The sequence below is a fragment of the Syngnathoides biaculeatus genome, chromosome 13 (genome assembly GCF_019802595.1).
Source record: "Syngnathoides biaculeatus isolate LvHL_M chromosome 13, ASM1980259v1, whole genome shotgun sequence".
Taxonomy (NCBI): Eukaryota; Metazoa; Chordata; class Actinopteri; order Syngnathiformes; family Syngnathidae; genus Syngnathoides; species Syngnathoides biaculeatus.
Window position 1 is genome coordinate 16,296,235 of NC_084652.1, and position 19,324 is coordinate 16,315,558.

A 19,324-nucleotide genomic window follows, 5' to 3' on the forward strand; every position below is an offset into this window, starting at 1 on the left:
AGAAGTGTGTTACTTTTTACAATAGTATTATTATTATTTGGTGGGAAACCCCATATTTTACATTTGATATTTTGTGAAGAATATATTATCATTAGGGTTTTATTGTTTTTTAAGGTGCATTCTGTCAAAATTTTCCAAATAATACTTTGAGCATGGAATTTATTATTGGTGTACATTTTTGAAGGTCACAGAGATTGATATTAAGTACTGTAACTTTTCCCCCTACAGTTAGTAGAAGAATTGGGGGGTACCACCTCATTATTTTCTTTACTGCAATGTTTCATGTATTGATTGTTTCTCTCAAATACTTCATAGTTTGATTTGAATAAACTAAAATAAAACTATTTCACTACTTAGAAACAACTTTGTTACTTGACGATTACCTTTTTTATTTGAATTTGTTTTAAAATAACTTTTTCATAATTGTTGCTTAATGTTATTATGCATCCATCCATCCATTTTCTGAGCCGCTTATCCTCGCAAGGGTCGCAGGAGTGCTGGAGCCTATCCCAGCCGTCATCGGGCAGGAGGCGGGGTACGCCCTGAACTGGATGTTAGCCAATCGTAGACCAATTGTTTTTTTTTTTTAATACAATTGAAATATAACATCCTTTAATGTAATAAGAAAATACTTAATGCTCATTTTTAATTGTACTTGAACTGTAATCAATCCAATCGTTAATAAGCTACAAACATCAGTGTTTTGTTTTTGCTTTTTTTTTCTTTAACAATAAACCAGAAATGTTTATAAAATCAATAAATATTAACTAAATGTAAACACATAAAAGATAAATGAATGAATAAAAAACATTTTAATGAACCGATTGAAGAGTCCAGGTACACCCCCTTAACAGGCTACAACAATTTATTAAAAAAAAAAAAGCATTATATGGTACAAATACGCCCAGTTTCAATTATTTATGCTTCTATATTATTCTCATATTCCCTGTGATGGGCTGGCAACCAGTTGAGGGCGGACCCTGCCCCCTGCCCCATGGTAGCTGGCTCCAGCACTCCCACGACCTTTGTGAGGATAAGCGGCTCAGAAAATCGATGGCTGGATGGATGGATTATTCTCATAGAATAACAAAGTGGATTCATTTGTGTAGACCACAAGCCGAAAGAAATATGTACTTCCATGCGTTGATAAAGTGCTTACCGTCAAGTAGTCCAAACTGCTGAAAATCTAATCCCCTTCTTGCCACGTGCCAGCGTGTTTTCCACCTGGCTAGCGGTTACTTAAGCGAAGTATTATTTTTAATAATTACATCATGGGATAAGTGTTGTATGTGTTGTTTCTTTGTGATCAGTATGAGGGGCCGGGTAAACTAAAAAGTAGGTGTTTGACGTAAAGCAAGAGAAAGCAAACCAGGTGTTCGGGCTAAAGGTGGAAGGGTGTCTATGGTAACTACACTAAATGGTGTTAGCCGTAAAGTAAAAGGAGTGTGTCAAATCAGGTGCATGCCATGACATAAATAGGTTTTATTTGTTACATATAAAGGGTTGATTTCAGGTGTTTTTTTTTTTAAACAGCACAACAGGTTAGGGAAGGGTGTACTTGTAAACGGGACGTGGGGGAAGGTGATGTCGTAAAGCGGGAAGCAACGTCGCAAAAAAGGTGTTTGTCGCGAGAGGAGGGAGGTTGAATAAGATTCTATGGTAACGAACGCGAAGGTGTTGACCGTAAAGCGGAAGGCAGCGTCGCAAACCAGGTGTTCGGTAAAGAGGAGGGGTGAAGGTGACGTCGTAAAGCAGACATGGGTGGGTGAGGAAGGGGGGAGGTAGAGCAAGGGAGGGAAGGGGAGGGGGGTGACTCGCGAGTGGCTGTGTGCTTCAGACTCGCAGCGAGCGAGGCGATCATGGCGGATGGCCCCAGGTGTAAGCGCAGAAAACAGGCCAACCCGAAGCGGAGCAGCGGTGAGTTGTTCAACTCCGCCCGGCCCGGGCCACCGCCGCCGCGCGGACCCGGACCGGACCCTCACTCTCCTCCTTCCCGGACTTGTTGCGGTCGACTTTGGTGGACTTTACGGGGGGCGGTGTGTCTTTTTTTTTTTTTTTTTTTTTTTTTTTTGGGTGTACCGTTATACCTGGATGGCGTCTCTCCCTCCGCCTAGCGGTCCTCTCTCCAAACCGTTATCCCTTACAATAAAACGGAAGCGCTCGTTTTGTCACCTGTTTGAATTATTTTCACTACTTTTGATACTTTTGTAGTTGACTTTTTTTTTCTTTCTCCACAACAACGTGGCCCTCGCTCGTGCTCCGGACTTTGTTGAAGAGCAAGCGGATGAGCGCCCGGGCCAGGGCCGGGGCGAGGCTCGTGAGGGCCGCCGACCCGGCCCGTGGGAGTGCACTGTGGGGTAACGACGACTCGGTGGGGGTCGCTTTGATGGTCGGACCTCGGCTCTGGGTCTCGCGACTTTCTGCATGAGGTTTAGTGATGGCAGAGAGATGGGATGTTTATTATTTCGTGGCCACTTACCCCCCCCCCCTTCCTCCGCCTCCTTCTCTTCCTCCTCCCCTTCCCTGCTGTTGCACCAAATGTTGACTCATTTAAGGTAATCGTGGAAGTGATTATGCAAAGGAAATTGAACAAAATATATAAATAAAAAAGGGAGGAATGACTTTCATCGTCGTCGTCATCATACGCACCGGGCTCGCTTTACTAATCTGCTAATTCTCCACAAACCTGCATGGAAGTAAGTCTCCACGCCACAGGAAGTGAAGCACATGGTAACATTTAGAAAGGACGTCATGCACCTGTGAATTCGGCGTAGCTTTAGAGCAGAAAAACACAGGCGTTGTTACGCTTTACGTGATATGTTTACATTAGCCCGCTAATAACAAGAGACCGTTATTCGCGCGTGGATTGGAGGGGGCGGAGAACACCTTTCCCCCCCTCCCCCGTCTCCCTCTCTCCTGTCGAGATGACGTCACGACGGTGCGTCCATCCAGGAGCCATCATCATCACCGTCGTCCTCTTCTTCATCCTCCTCATATTTACCTGAAGGAGGCTCGGCGATGGCTTCGAAAGCGTAACGATTTGTAAAATACCTACAGCAGCCTTACCGGAAGCGGATCTGGTGGCTCGACACGCACACGCACAAGGGGCTGCAAATGACAACCTGCGCAGGTAGCGGTGCCCTTTTTTTTAATGGCCTCCTCTGTTATTATTCTTTTTGGCTTTGATAATCTCGCGGGATTTATGTCATCGTGACTCACTTGTACGGGATTTTATTTGGTCGCCTCATTTTGTTATTGTTGTTGTTGTTGCTCGTTTGATTTCTGCAAAATAAATATATATATAGTGCTGCACGCGTGATGCTTCGCCGTCCATTGTGCTTTGCGGTTCATTTGCACTTTTATCGGCTCAGTGGCGGCCGTCACTGCAGTGATAGGAGGAGGGGTGGGGTCGGGTCGCCCACCACACACACACCCGGCCGCCACCCTACCCGGCTTGTGGTTTAGACCGGTTCCTTCGTGCCGCACAGGTGATGCAAAACCTCAGCCAAGGTGCCTTTTGGGGGGGGGGGCGTCTGTGACGCGAGTGGTGCGTTTATGTTCCTGGGAGGACGCGGTGGTGGTGCAAAAATTGGGGGCGGGGGAGGTGGCGGGCTCAGGTGTTGTCTCCCCCTTCAACTTATTGCACGAGGCGAAGCCATGTGATGAAGATGATAATTATCCGATGATAATGTTGATGAAGACCTGCTTGTAGATCAAAGTGGAACCTGCATGAAACACGTGATGTTTGCATGGGGACAGCTCTTTAGTAGAATGGATGAATTATACAGACTATGAATCCAATGAAGCATATGCAACATTAATTCAATGTTACAATAAAAGGGGGGAAATATGATACAAACGTCGATAAAATTAACAAGTCATTCCGCCTACACCACGTGAGAAGTATTTTAAAAATATATGCATGTGAGGCATATATTGATAAAGTTGAAAGATTGCAAGGAAAACCTATCGTGTCACATAATAATAAATAATAATAAAGGAAATAGTCTGGAGAAATGCCATGCATGTAATCCTGTAAAATATCGAGAAATAAGTGAGATTATCATGACATTATTACAACAGTTGGAAAAAATAAAACATCACAAAATACAGTGATGAATATGTTTTCCTACATACATTATGTAATGATGAAATATATAATGTGATTAAAATGCTGGATGCGAAAAAGTCCTTTGTCACAAGATAAAGTAATTTAAAAGTGAAATAACAACTGTCATAAGCGTAAGCAAACAATTGTATAGTAATGTACGAAAGAGGTTGCATTGTCATGATTGTTAAGTCATATTTATCGGAGAGAAAAATTCTGAGAATAAAGTCAGTTTATTAAAGGTTATTAAGTAACAAGGATGAATTAAATTAAAAAGCAGTCAGATTCCAGCTACAAAGTCACAATCATTTGAGAATAAAGTCCCAATATAACAAGAATTAAGTTGTGATATTAAAAAACATTACTTTATTTGCAATAAATGATCTGTTTCCAAGAGAAAAGGTAAAATTATCTTTGTATTATGCATTATTTCCTGTTTTGGAATCATGTGACGGCCTTTTCGGCCAATCAGCAGTCTCCTCCTCACAACAGCCTGATTGTGGCAAATATTTTTTATTCCATTGTGTATTTTTACGTTTTCATAAAGTGTCTTGCTTTTTTAAAACTGTACATGTAGAGCATGTTTGTCGGGTTGAAAGGTCAGAAGGCTGTGATTGGATGTTGGTTGCTGCCATGTGACGCTGCCATTTCTCTCTCTCTCTCTCTCTCTCTCCTCTCTCTCTCTCTCTCTCTCTCTCTCTCTCTCTCTCTCTCTCTCTCTCTCTCTCTCTCTCTCTCTCTCTCTCTCTCTCTCTCTCTCTCCCGGTTTGTGCGCTGGTGTGCGCATGTAACAAATGGAATGACAAAGCACGACAGGACGTCTTTAGCGAGTTAGCATCAAGTCCCCCTCCCCTTTTTTTGCCTTTGTGGTGCTTGTGGGGGAGGTGGTGTGTGTGCGTGTGTGTGTGTGTGTGTGTGGGGGGGGGGGTGCACCCCGACCCTTGATGCTGCTGCTCTGTGAGCAGTGCAGCTTGTGTGTGTGTGTGTTAAAGTGGGGAAACTGCTACTTTCCTCACCCGCTTTGCATATCAGCTTTGTATTGATATGCATCAAGACATCACTTCCTGTTGTTCCTGGTAATCATGACCCCAAAATGCAGTGTCACGAACTAGTTTCATTCTGAATTGCGGTGTATTTCTTATTGAACTTGTATCGCATGCATGATTCATTTCATAATTCAAACTAAAATAATAATAAAAAAATAATAATATTTGCAAAATAAAACAGGACGAATGCAAAAATAAACTAGTGAAATTAAGAAAGAAAACTCACAAAATTAGCAGGGTAAAATTTCAGGAATAAAGTGGTAGTATATAAAAAAAACCATTCATCTTTAAAAAAAAAAGAAAATTTGCATGGTTAGAATAGCATATATAAAGTTGAAGGAGCAACTTGTAATATGACAGGAAGTACCACGTTTTAATATTATGAAGACAAAGTCAAAATGTTATATGAACACAATAAATTAAACAATAAAGAAGAATAAAATGAAAAAAATGAGAAACATCTATAGAAGACTATTAATTATCATTTGTAGTCACATAGTTATCAGAATAAAGTCATAAAGTTACAAGTTAGACAAGTGGAAATATTGTGAAAAGCAGTTGGAATGGAATGAAAGTCATATTTTCTTTGTTGAAGAAGCAGCAAAATTGTAAGATAAAATTTAAAATATAACCACAATAAAGATGTGATATCATGCCTATTAATGTCATGAATCAAAATAGTTTTTTTTAAGGAAAATGTATAATTAGGGGAATCAACTGGAATTGGAATAAAGCCTTATCCTATTGTACTTTATAGTATCATCTTCGATTCAATTATATTGTAATGTATTGTATGACTAAGTCAGACCTAATTTCACGCTGGTGCCGCATGGCATATCACGCGCTCTGTATGACTCTTATTTTGTATGAAAGAGGAAGTGTGAGATTAAACGTGAACGCGCGAGTGTGAGCATTAAACTAGCGTGCTAGCGTGATGGCGAAGGTGGTGGTGCTGAGGGCGTGGCCTGAGCATCTGGACAATGAAGTGTTTGAAGTGGGAGCTCTACCACCCCCTAAAGGCCCCTTTAAGAGGTCAAAGTTCACTCCATTAACCCTCCCCAACTCCCGACGCTTTGTTGCACATGTGCAAGTCAGCACAATGTAGTCGCTTAAGTAATCACATTACGTCATTATACGGTAAAATGCTATGATGTCATCACCATGCCTCATGACGTTTCCGTGAAGAGGGAGAACTAACAGTAAACATAAGACATAAGCAGCTAAAGGTGGTTTCAGAAAGGAACTTACAAAAGGTTAGAAAAAAAAGGGAACAGAAAAGTAATAACCAAAGATAACAATAAGAACACCTGCTAATATGTATTTTGAAAGGGGACAGGCAGCGGCGTGGAAAAAAAGGTAGCAAAGAGCAATAAAAACATCTAGTTTGTGAGAGCGAAAGAGGACCAAAAGCAATAACAAAAGACAACAACGGCAATAATATGCATTGTAATTTGAGATGGGACAAACCGAGAGGAGAGCGTAAAAAGCAATAACACGAGCCCACAATGGTAAAAATACAGTGGGGCAAAAATGGATTGAGTCAGCCACCAAATGTACAAGCCCTCGCCTCCCACTTGTTTTCACATGACGTCACCCACTGGGCTGCCTCGAACGGCGGCCATTTTCGATCCCTGACCTCCCGTTACTCATACATAGGTGGACGACGTTATGTTTCTAACCGTTATGTTTCTAACGTTATGTTTCTAACCGCATTTATTGAAGACGCGACCAACAGCACATCAAGCCCAGACTGACTATTAGGCTACTTGGCATACACACATCATGGGACTCAGGACTGCGTCACAAAGGCCCAGTATTGTGCCCTTGATCTTTTACTCTCTGTGACAGAAATCACGAAGGAAGAGCACTTACTTGTATCCTAACACGGAAAACAAAAATATCAAGGCAAACTCCATTGATTAAATTTTTTTCACAAAGTAAAACCTGTATATTAGTTCACCACAAGCAAAACAAAACGTTTATTTGTTTAAAATTTGATGACACTGGCAGAAAGACAAAAGAATAAACAAATCCAGTATTTCACAAAATTCTCGAATCTTTCAAGTGACTAACAAAAAACGATCTTAACTGTCATGTTGGCCTTCTGAAAAGAGTATCGATTAAGGTTGTTAGCTTAGCTCGGTGACACATCAGCACGATGGGGGTTGAGACCGGGCAGCAGGATAGAAGCGTCGGGCAATCGTCCACAAAGCCAAGTCTCCGTGAAGCACAGAGCCACAGAATATCCAGAGTCTTTTGTCGGAAGCGTTAGATGATGTCCCCGCTTTCGAAGTCGGACTTGTATTCCGGAGCGCGAGGCTTTGAAGAGCGCACCGACTAGTAACTCTGGAAAAAGCTTCAGCAAATTGGTGAGAATTGTCGACAAAAAGTCAGAAGAAGGCTCTCTGATGGTTAGCAAGTCCTCTCTTGTGTACTTGAGTCCCAAGACGCCGTGAAACACAAAAACACAAACAGTAACCAAGAGTATTCCATATACTTCCACATTGGGTATGCACTAGGTAGGGAGGTTAAATGGCACTGCGCAGTGGTTCAGCAAAAAAAATGTAACGTCAGTGAAAACAACCCATACCTCACCTATGAGGCAAAAATCCAGAAACTCGTAAATAATTTATTAGCAAATTGTGGTGGAAAATAAGTATTTGGTCAAATATAAAAGTTCATCATAATACTTTGGCATCAAGCCTTTGTTGGCAATGACAGAGGTCAAATGTTTTCTGTCCCTCTTGAAATTGTTGCTGATATTTTAGGCCATCACTTCATGCAAATCTCCCCTGGAGCTGTGATGTTTTGGGGTTGTCGCTGGGCAACACAGACTTTCAAGTGCCTCCAAAGATTTTCTATGGTGGTTGAGATCTGGAGACTGGCTAGGTCACTCCAGAACCTTGAAATGGTTTTTACGAAGCCACTCCATGTTTGGGATCTTAGTCATGCTGAAAGACCTGGTCACATTTCATCTTTAATGTCCGTGCTGATGGACGGAGGTTATCACTCAAAATCTCTCTGTTCTTGTGATTGTTTTGACCCCACGGGGGTGAGATCTTATGTTATGTCTTTTCATTTTCTAATAATTGCTCATGCAGTTTATTTCTTCAGACCCATGATGAAAATTGCAGATCTATCATCTTGTAAACGGGTGAATTTGCACAAACAGTGGCTGACTAAATACTCTTTTGCTCCACTATTTGTAGTTTGACGGTGTGCAGACAGAGGGAAAAAGTAACCAAAAAAAAAAAAACAACAAAAACAACAACAATAAACCATGTGGTACTTAGTTTGTGTGGAGACAGACAAGAGAAAACAAACAAGAGCAAGATACAAAAACTGAAATAACACCTGCTAGTTTTTGTTTTTTTTACAGGTTAGATAATAAACAGCAAATACAGCAGCAATAACAACACCTGCTAATACACTTTATCCCAAAAAAAGACAACAACAAAAAAAGCAAAGACAAAAGACCACAGTGGCAAAAATAAATATTTTGAGCGAGAGAAGAGCGCCAACAAAAAGCAACGCCAACACCTTGTGGGGCTTCAATTTAGAAGCGGCAAACCAAGAGAGAAGAGCACAAACAGCAATAGCAAAAGACAACATGAACAACCGCTACATTTAGCATTCTTCCATTCATCCATCCATTCTCTGTAGCACTAGGGGACACTCTGTATCACTCCGTTCCCGGGCGTGCAGAAGCCCATCCCAGCTATCTTCGGGCGAGAGGCGGGTTACACCCAGAATTGGTCACCAGCTGATCACAGTTCTTCTTCGTTTGCATAAAAAAAAGACCATGTAATCTTTTTTTTTTGTCATTATCGTTTTGTTGCTCATCGTCACCTTTCTATCTATCAGACATGTTAGGAGATTTAAGGTGCGGCGTATTCTACGTGGGCCGCCTTGCGATTTTCAAGCCTTTCCTTCACTTTTAATGGCAACTTTTTAAGCGCACCAGATTACTGTTGAGCCAAATCCTTCTTTTAAGGCTTTACAATTCCATACTTATGCAACAGATGACTGGTGATGTTATCACTTCTTCTTCATGTGATGAAATTCATCTTTAATCTGCATCTTTTTTTTTTAAACAAAAACAAACAAAATAAATATTCTCCAACCTGAAGGAATTTGATCATGGCTTTTGTGTGCGTTGCCAGAAAAGACAGCTATTCAAGGCGCCCTCGTGTGTGGATAAGACAAATCCCCCCCCCCCCCCGCCTATGTGGGCGGTGGGAAAGTCCTGTGTCTCTCTTGTGCCGGTGTTGAATTTGCATATCTCTCCGTCCTACTTTCTCTTTCTTTCTTTGGCTGGGCCTGAGAGGCTCAAAAGAAGCAGCTGGTTCCACTAAAGTGTGTGTGTCTGTGTGTGAGTGTGTGGTGGGGGCTGGGAATGGGTGGGAGGGGGGTGTGGTGGAGAGAAACGAGCACTTACAGTAGGTAGACTCGCTTACATTCCAGGAATACTACAGGTTGTCTTAAAATAAAATATAATCAATAAATAACGTTATTTTGATAATCTTAATATTCTGTATTGTTGGTGTTATTCTTTATTCTAAATGTTTTAAACTTATATTTAACAGAACATAATTTTGCACTTATTCATTTGTTTTTTGCAAGGACAACTTGTTGCTAGGCGAATGAACATTTTAAATTTTAATTTTGACAAAATTGTGATTATTGTAATTGTAAATTCTAATTATTTTTCCTATTGTTATTTTTTTGTTTAATTACACTATAATATATATGCATCTATATTGACAGAACTTATAAAGCTACGACTAAAATGTAAGTGTTTTTAATGTTACCTTTACACTTTTTATTTACTCTTGTAACTTCACTTATATGCTTACTTAATTTTTGTACAGTTTTAATAATGTAAATAAGTAAAAATTATTGGTTCCTGGAGTCTAAAGCCTACCAAAAAGAAAAATATATTTTTATTTTATTTATTTACAATGCAAATTTGTGAGACTTTTGTGTGATTATAAATTATTCTTTATTTTGTTGTGTTATTACTGTAACACATTTTGTCAATGGGTCATATTTACAAGGCCCACATGCCACCAGGCACAGTGCAACAGTGCAAATGATAACCGATCAATCCGATCACAAGATGGAGGAATGAGTCGATTTATATTACCTTTTCATTTAGTGTTTATACTTGTGTACTTAATTATTCAAAAAAATACATTAACAATAATTAATGTATTTTTGTTCATCTATTTATGCCTGTGAGGGGTAGTGCAGACAGAATAAATGAGTGAGTGGTGTTCTATTAAATGACAGTAAGTACATAAAGCAATGAATGTATCTACTTTTTGTGACATTTTTTATTTGTTGGTGTGTCGTGAGATTTTTCAGTTGTAAAGTATTTGCCTTGGCTCCAGAAAGGTTCAAATTCGCTGCTCAGGTCAGATCATGTATTCTAATCACGAAGGTCAAATTAACATCACAAGAAGACAGAAAGAATGGGTGTTAACTTACTGTGATTCAATTACTCTCTTGTAATTAAATTACTTCCCCGGATTGAAACTTTAGAGCATGACTCGACAACGGCAGTATGTTTACATACCACCGCTAGCAAGAGGGCTAGCAATAGCTTGCTAGGCTATGTAATATTTTATTGCCTGCTTGCGAGCCGTATCATATTAAAAAGTAGGTGAACATATCTCAAGTAAGCCTTACACCAATGTCATCTCCTCTCCTGAGCACCAGTGATCCCCAACAAGTTCCACCCCTCCATTTCCTTTTAATAATACAGTTGGCGTGATCCACTTGTGTCGTTATCCCCATGGTAACGAGTGTATCCGATCACATTTGGGTTGACCAGATAAAAGCCCACTTATCGTAAGAAACGGGATGCGGTGGTATCGGAATCCAAGATTTTACTGCAGTAGTCTGACATTGTGGAATTGCAAATTGTTTTGGGGCATCCTGCGTGAAACTGTGCCAAACAAATATGCTTTCATCTGAGATGACACGCTGTGGCGACCCCTAACGGGACAAGCCAAAACGAAAGAAGACGAAGTCCTGTCGTCTGATTCGCACATTACGTGCTGTCTCTTAGCCATCTTTTCTCTCCCATTGCTCTGACATTCTTTTTTTTAAATAACTTTATTGACCATCAGATATTTATAGTTCTACGTCAAAAGACGTTGAAGAACTATATCAATACTACTATATAAAAATAAACTAGCTTTTAAATGTGTGCTCGTAAACGTTTTTTCTGGAGCCTATCAATGACATCACAGATCAGATCGGCCAATTATGACATCGAAATTCATCAGCCAATCAGCAAAAAATAACAACTATCAGCCGATCCGATGAGACCGATAAAATTTGTGTAAAGGCCTATACAGTATTCCATCCATCCATCCATTTTCTTTGCCGCTCATTCTCACAAGGGTCGTGGGGAGATACTGGAGCCTATCCTACCCGATTCTCCTAATTATACATTTTCCTTAAAAAAAAAAAAAATCATTACTTTGATTCATGACATTAATAGGCGTGATATCACGTCTTCATTGTGGTTACATTTTACACTTTATCCTGTAATTTTGCTGCTTCTTCAACAAAGAAAATATGACTTTCATTCCATTCCAACTGCTTTTCACAATATTTCAACTTGTCCAAGTTGTACCTTTAGGACTTTATTCTTGTAACTATGTGACTAAAAATTATAATTTATAGTCATCTATAGAGGTTTCCATCCATCCACTCATTTTCTTTGCCGCTGATCCTCATGAGGGTCGTGGGGAGTGCTGGACCCTATCCCAGGTGTCAATGGGCAGGAGGCGGGGTACACCGTGAACTGGTTGCCAGCCAATTCCAGGGCACATGGAGACAAACAGCCGCAGTCATAATCTCACCTAGGGGCAATTTAGAGTGTTCAATTAATGTTGCATGTTTTAGGATGTGGGAGGAAACCAGAGTGCTCGGAGAAAACCCACGCAGGCACGGGGAGAACGTGTAAACTCCACACAAGTGGGGCGGGGATTTGAAGCCTGGTTGTCAGAACTGTGAGGCCAATGCTCTACAGCTGCATCACTGTGCTGCCTAGCCCGTAGGTGTGATTTTGACTGTCTCCACGTGCTCTGCGATTGGCTGGCAACCAGTTCCGGGTGTACGCTGCCTCCTGTCTGATGACAATTGGGATTGGCTCCAGCACACTTGCGACGCTCGTGAGGAAAAGCAGCTCAGTAAATTGATGGATATAAATAAATAAAGAGAGACAGAGAGAGAAAGAGCGAGAGATACACGTATACATGTGCAAAGACTTGGTTATTAGCATCGTAAAAATTATTGTTATAACAGCAAGTTCGTAAGTTAAATGATTGAATTAGAGGTATGTGCATGTGTGTTCGCGTGGGTGTCAGTGTGTGTCTCGGGGGTCCGTGTTGATGAATCAGTTAGTGTCAAGTGTTGGCACCTCCGACACCGCCGAGTCCCCTTAGAGGAGCCCTAATGGAGGCCACTCAGGGAGGCCTGGAAGATGGCAGGTGATGCTGTTGTTATAGTGGCGGCTAGTGCGCTACATGCTAACTACACTAAGTGCTCGCAAGCATCACACACAAGCATTTTTCCTTTCTGAAGGCGCCTTGTCAGAGTAAAAGCTAAGTTCAAAAAGTGCCATAATGTAAAAGTTTGAAATGTGGGTGATGACTTTTAGTTGAACTGCTGCTCACGTTTTCCTTCCGTTCCTCCCGCCCTGCATTGTTTAAAGAAACAGTGCATATAAATTGTCTCCACACCCCCGTTCAAGTACTAAGTTTACTGATACACAAAAATGACACAAGGCTAACCTACGTCAAAACGTTTTGCACCATTAAGGTGATTTACTACCTGTACAAATTTTTGAGAGGGGAAGTTAACAATAAACTGAGATGGTATGGTGGCAAAAGTGGGATGTTGCAGTGTTCAGAATGAACTAATCATAGTCAAATTCATGTTAAAATATGTCATGCCATCATTTGTTTCTCTGATTGAAGGCAAATAAACTTCAGATGTTATAATAGGCTATTTGCTATTTCTGTTTTAAAATGGCAACCAATGAGTCCTGATCTCAATCCAATTAAAAACGTTTGGGGGGGAGGGTTGAAATCTGGCTTTGGGGAAAATAAACCTGCAAATGTTAAATCGCAAATTAAAAAACAAATTCAAAATGAAGGATGGTGGAAAATAGCACCTGAGAAGTGCAAAAAGCTCAAGATGGAGATAAGAAATGTGTGGGGAGCTGTCATCGCTGCCAAAGTGTGTGAAACCAAATGCCAATATTGCTGCACATGGTACATTTTCATTTATTTCTCAAGGTTATTCCCCCCCCCAAAAAAAAAAAAAACGTTTGCCAATAATAGTGAGCTCAACTATCTTTCAATCATCCTTCCTTCTTTTCTCACCCTTTCCACTTCACCTCTAACCAAACCCTCCCTATACATCCATTAAATAGTGGACAAAGGACTATACATTCAATGTTATGTATAATGCTCAATGCAATGTTATATAAACACAATAATTAGTGGTTATTTTTAGAATAAGAACACTTCCTGCAGGGCCTCAGAGAGGCTGTAACGCTCTGCTGGGAAGCACACATGCACACACATTGTTCAAGCCTCTATACCAAGCAGGTGACTGGATTCATTAGTTACAGCACACTTGACCTCCAGTGCACAGTGACTCATAGAGAAAGTGTTAGCGCAAATGCTAAAGCTAAAGTGATGGGGGATGGACATCCTGTTTACCCCCCACCCTCAAATGGATGTTGTGCCATATAGCACTAACGTGTGTTAAACGACTCCACTGTAATCGCAACATAGTGAGTCATCTTAACGTGAGTGCATCACCTGAGCAGGAAGTGACAGCGAGACACAAACAGGAAGTGACCGCTTTTAACCCCGCGTCCCCAAATGTCACTTCCCGCATGTACACCTAGCTTCCTCGTACTCGTACGTCACTTCCTGTCATGATTGTGCTGATATACTGTAGGCCCGAACGTGTACGTGACTACATAAGACACAACAGATTCTATGCACCGTTGTGTCCCGAGTCGTGTGTATCATATTTAATACCAGACGCAGCATAATTCTACAAAGGATATACTGCTACTTACAATACAGTACTACAGATTATGTACCACCACATGAGATACAGGACTCCTAAGGATACAGTACTACATAGGACACAGTACTTCGTAGATGACAATACTACATGGGATACATTGCTTAAATTAAATTGCAGTACTACGTATTACATTACAATTGAGGGGTTACATTAGAATACAAGACTACTTGGGAAAAACAGGACTTAGGATACACACCACCACATAGGATACAGTAGTACATAAACTAGACTACTCCACTGAATACAGTACTACATAGGAACTACAACTTCTAAGTAGACGTGTCAATTTAGGACGTGCGGTACTACATCGGATGCATTACTTCATAGCATGCATTACTGCATTGAGTACAATACCACGTGAGGATGCAGGGTACAGGAATACATAGCATACAAGAATACAAAGGATGCCGTTCTTGATCGGACAGAGAACTAGGGCAAATAGGATAAAGTACTACTTAGGATACAGAACTGCATAAGGGCACAACACATAGTACGTTTGATACAGTACTATACAGGGGAGAAAGGGTACACACTTAGTCCACAGTAGTGTATCCTACATAGTAATGTGTATTGTATGTATACAGGAAGAGTCACTGATGGTGTAGTAGTACACACGCCTGCCTTTGGTGTGTGCAGCGTGGAATCGATTCCCACTCAGTGATGGTGTCGATATCTGCCCTGCAACTGACTGGGGATCAGTTCAAGGTGTAGTCCGCCTTTCGACCAAAGCTAGCTGGGATAGGCTCCAGCTTTCCCGTAACCCTTGTGAGGATAAGCAGCTTGGATAATGACATGACATGTACATAGTCCTACAGTCTACTGAGTTTTGTGTCGAAGTGCTACACCATAAAATACTACGTAGGCTATACGGTAACATAATTACGGTATGTAGGATATACTTCAACATAGAACACAGTATTACAATATTTAGCACAAAATATAGGTTACACTGTGACATGATATGATGCACCACTATTTAAGATTTAGTACTACATATGGTTCAATACTTAGATTACGCACACTGTTGTGGCTCACTCCTGCTTTTACCAGACACGAGGATGGTGGCCTGGAGAGACAAAAGCCACGTTGTGTTAAAGACTTGTCATGAAAAATATGTTTGCAATTCATTTGATTTTTAACTTTTATTATTATTATTTTATTTTAAAAGGAACTTCCGTAGTCTATATTAATGTGTCTTTAGCTGAGCTATGTGTTAAAAGAGAAAAAAAATGGGTGACTGTGCCTTTAAGAGGGCCTGCAGCTGCTCTCTGCGTTGAAGTCTGGTCACATCTAGTTGCAGACACAGACACACACACACATATGTGCATGAACACACTCCCACATACACAGCGGGTTAATTGTCTGTTGGGGGCTTGGCGGTCTTCCCATGCTGCACAGCTGCACTGGGGCAACACACTTATACACATTAGTTGAGGTCTGCTGATGCTGTGTGATGCTTCACATCCATTTGCTCACCTGTAACCGACCAATCATGAGTTTGTTCGCTGTCGTGTTTGTGCGGGTATCTACTGTACCCAGAGCAGTGAATCTTGGTGTTTTGCTCGTGACTTCCCGTTTGGGGTCACTGATGTGGGCGTGGGCTCCATTCGCGTGAACTCCAGGGAGATCTGTTGTGAACAGAAAGTTCTGGCAGGGCCTTTCATAATGAGTTGCTTCAATTGTCTAAATTCTGTGTTTTTTTTTTTTTTTTTATGAAATGCGCACACATGAATACATACATGATATACTGATCAAAGACACATGAATAGCTTTAATTTACCCATGCTTACATACTTATATACTTTGATAGAAATATTTATATAATTGTGACAACAATTACAGACATATGTAGATATTTTTATAGACTTATTTACAGATTTGCATCAGTGCATAAACAATTACATAGATATGTATGGAGAAGAGATGGACCCAAAGGCAGGTGGAGGCAGAAAGATTATGATGAGCACCTTATTTAAGAAAGTTAATGGATGTGGTCCTAGGTGGGTTGGCAGTCAGTGACAAAGACGGCTGACAGGCCGTGGTCAGGACATGTGGATCAGGAACACAAGGGAAAACCCTGAGAATGAGGAGACACAGGAGTCAAAAAAGGCAAAGCGTGAGGCAAGTGGGGCGTGATACCACTTGGTGAAGCTGCAATGCTTTGGTGTGGGTTTCTGGAAACAGGCAAGTGATGTAGAGGGCTCATTGGTGACAGGTACGCAGCCCAGGGCACAGGTGAAGACAGGTTTAAGCAAAGAGACGTGGACTGTGAAAGGGTAGTGCAGAATGGGAGGATTGATGAACAGGGTCTTTAGTTGACTCACTTCTTGGGAGGCTGCCGAGGTTCACTGAAAGGGGGAGCTGGTGGATGTGACGCTGGTGAGGGGAATTGGGACCTTGCTGTAGTTGCGGGTGAATCCGGTTAGCGGGGATGGGCCAATCGGTGATGGCTTAGATCTTGCCTGGGTCCGGTTCGAGCTGTCCTTTTGCAATGATGTAGCCAAGAAAATGTACTGAGGAGAGGTGGAATATGCATTTTTCCAAGTTTGACAAGCAGATGGTTCTCGAGGAGGAAGCTGGAGGACTTTGTACACATGCATGCGGCGTCCTTCAGGGGAGCGGGAGAAGATGAAGAGGTCATCAAGGTACACGAACCGGTTGAGTATGTCATGGAAGACATCATGGATAAATGATTGGAAAACTGAAGGGGTGTTTATTAAGCCGAACAGCATGATCAGGTAATCATAATGTCCAAAAGGGGGTATACATTCATACCCCTCTCAGATACAGATATGGTAGTAGGCGTTTCAAAACTCCAATTTGGGAAAAATGGGCACCTCGCAGAGGGGTTAAAAGGACGGGTCGATCAGCAGTAGGAGTCACTTGTTTATGTTTATGTCATTGAGTCCTCTGTAGTTGTTGCGGGGGCATAGAATGGTGTCTTTTTTCTCTCCACGAAGAACAACCCCAGGCCCTGACCAGAGACGAGGAGGGGCCTATGGGTCCACCAGCTAGGGAGTCTCTGATGTAACCCGCCGTAGCTTTTTTTTCTTTGGATGAGAGATTGAACAGTCAGCTGGTGGGAAGTGGATCTCCCACTCAATGGTCAGTGGTACAGTCGTATGGGTTGTGGTGGTGTATCGAGATGGCCAAGTCCTTGCTGAATACTGTGAGAGGTCATAACACTCTTCTGGAATTTTTCAAAGGTCCACTGGAGTGACAGAGTGTGGTGGGTCTTCTGGGGGCTGGCATGGCAGTTAGCAGTGGATGACAATAAGGACTCCATCCAGTGATGGATAAATGAATGCAGTCTTTGGCGGAGTTGTGAAGTTGGAGCCAAGAAATTCCAAGAGTGAAGGGGGTCTCAGGGGAAGGAATGTCAATCAGTGAAAGCTTCTCATGGTGATTACTGGAAAGGAGGAGTGTGATTGGCACGGTTTGGTGGGTGGCACCGGAAATGACTCAGCTATCTAGGGGTGCAGCTTTTTTCAGGGATGGAATTGGTTGGAGAAGGATTTGGAGTTGGTGAATTATGTCTCTATGAATAAAACTGTTGTTGTCACTGGAATCGATAATGACAGTCATGGGGTTGTCATGAACAATAACTTTAATGCAAGCAGGAACAGTCATGCGGGAGGGAGGACTAGAAGGTATGGACATTTGGCTCACTACAATGCTCTCGGTTCACGGTGAGCCTGATCTTTGGGTCAGAGTGGGCAAAAGGAAATGAAATGACCTGATTGACAGCAATAGATGCACAGCTGCTGAATGACACGACGCTGACACTCTGCGGATCTAAATGTGTTTTTCCAAATTGCATGGGTTCACCGAGTACAAGTAAGTAATGAAAATGCGGTAGACGCTACAGGAGGACGGTGAGAAGCTGACAGTGCAGTGTTCAGAGTGGAGTTCTTGCACAAGCGGTGTGCAACCCCTTCTCTCGTAGTCTATTGTTCAAATGGATGGAGAGGGTGATGAGATCCTTGAGAGAGGAGGCCTCATCCCAGACCGTAAGCTCATCTTTGAATTGTTCGAAGAGGCCGTTTGAAAAAAAACACCCAAAGTGCAATGTCATTCCATCCAAACTCACCCGCAATTGTGCAGGACCCAATTGAGTATTCGGCTAATGGATTTAGCACCCTGAGTGAGCGTGAGGAGGTGACGAGTGGCTTCTTTGCCCTGAGTGGAGTGATGAGTGATCAAATATTTTATGGCACTGGTGTCAAACTTAAGGCCCCGGGGCCTGACCTGGCCCGCCACAACATCTTTTGTGGCCCGCGAAAGAAAATCACGTGCTTGAACCTCCATAATTGTTGCTAAAAAAAAACACTTGAACAGTCATTTGGAACAAACAGTTGCAATCAACTTTTTTTTGTTACCAAACTCCTTTTTGCAGTACAGTAACAGTGTCCTGAGCAAGACTTGGCCACTGCCCAGAGGGCATATATAATATATATAATATAACGTGGTGATTCAATATTTATGTTATTTGACAGTCATAATGGCCCTCTGAGAAAAAAAAAACGTAACTACAACGAGGCCCGTGACAAAAATGAGTCTTACAGGCCCGCTTTACCGAGTTCGGCAGAAAAGAAATCAAATGAATGAAGTACCGGTGAGGAGTTCTTCCATAAGGAAATGGACCATTTAGCTGGTTTGCCACAGAGGAGGCTAGTGACATAAGCTACCTTGGATTGTGAGGTGGGATAACTGTAAAGTTGAAGTTTGAAAACTAGGATGCAGTGAAAAGAAATTGGCTACAAGCGCCCAAGTCCTCAGAGTAGGGATACATGAGGTTCTTTGTGAGGGAAGTGAATGGCTCGAAGACTGCAGATTCAGAATGGATACTTACTAGGGGTTGAACGGATTGATATGTTTTGTTTTGTTTTTTTTTTTAGAAAGAAAGGAGATTAATTGCAAAAGGCAGTGTAGCTTTTCAGTGATTTCCTGCAAGTTCTTGTCCTGACGTCCTATGTGGGTACCTTGGAGGGTGAATGTGTTCTTTAGTGCCTCTGGGGTTGCTGGGTCCATAATGGCCAAAGTATTT

The 19,324-nt window shown here is 41.7% G+C and overlaps 1 protein-coding gene across 1 annotated transcript in view; it reads left to right on the forward strand.

Moving 5' to 3' along the window:
- Nucleotides 1-1,782: 1,782 nt before the first annotated feature.
- Nucleotides 1,783-19,324, forward strand: part of LOC133511220 (zinc finger E-box-binding homeobox 1-like) — a 33,314-nt gene continuing 15,772 nt past the window's right edge. The window contains 1 exon segment of the mRNA XM_061839943.1: nt 1,783-1,917. Within this exon segment, the coding sequence (XP_061695927.1) occupies nt 1,860-1,917 (58 nt within the window). The 5' untranslated portion in view covers nt 1,783-1,859.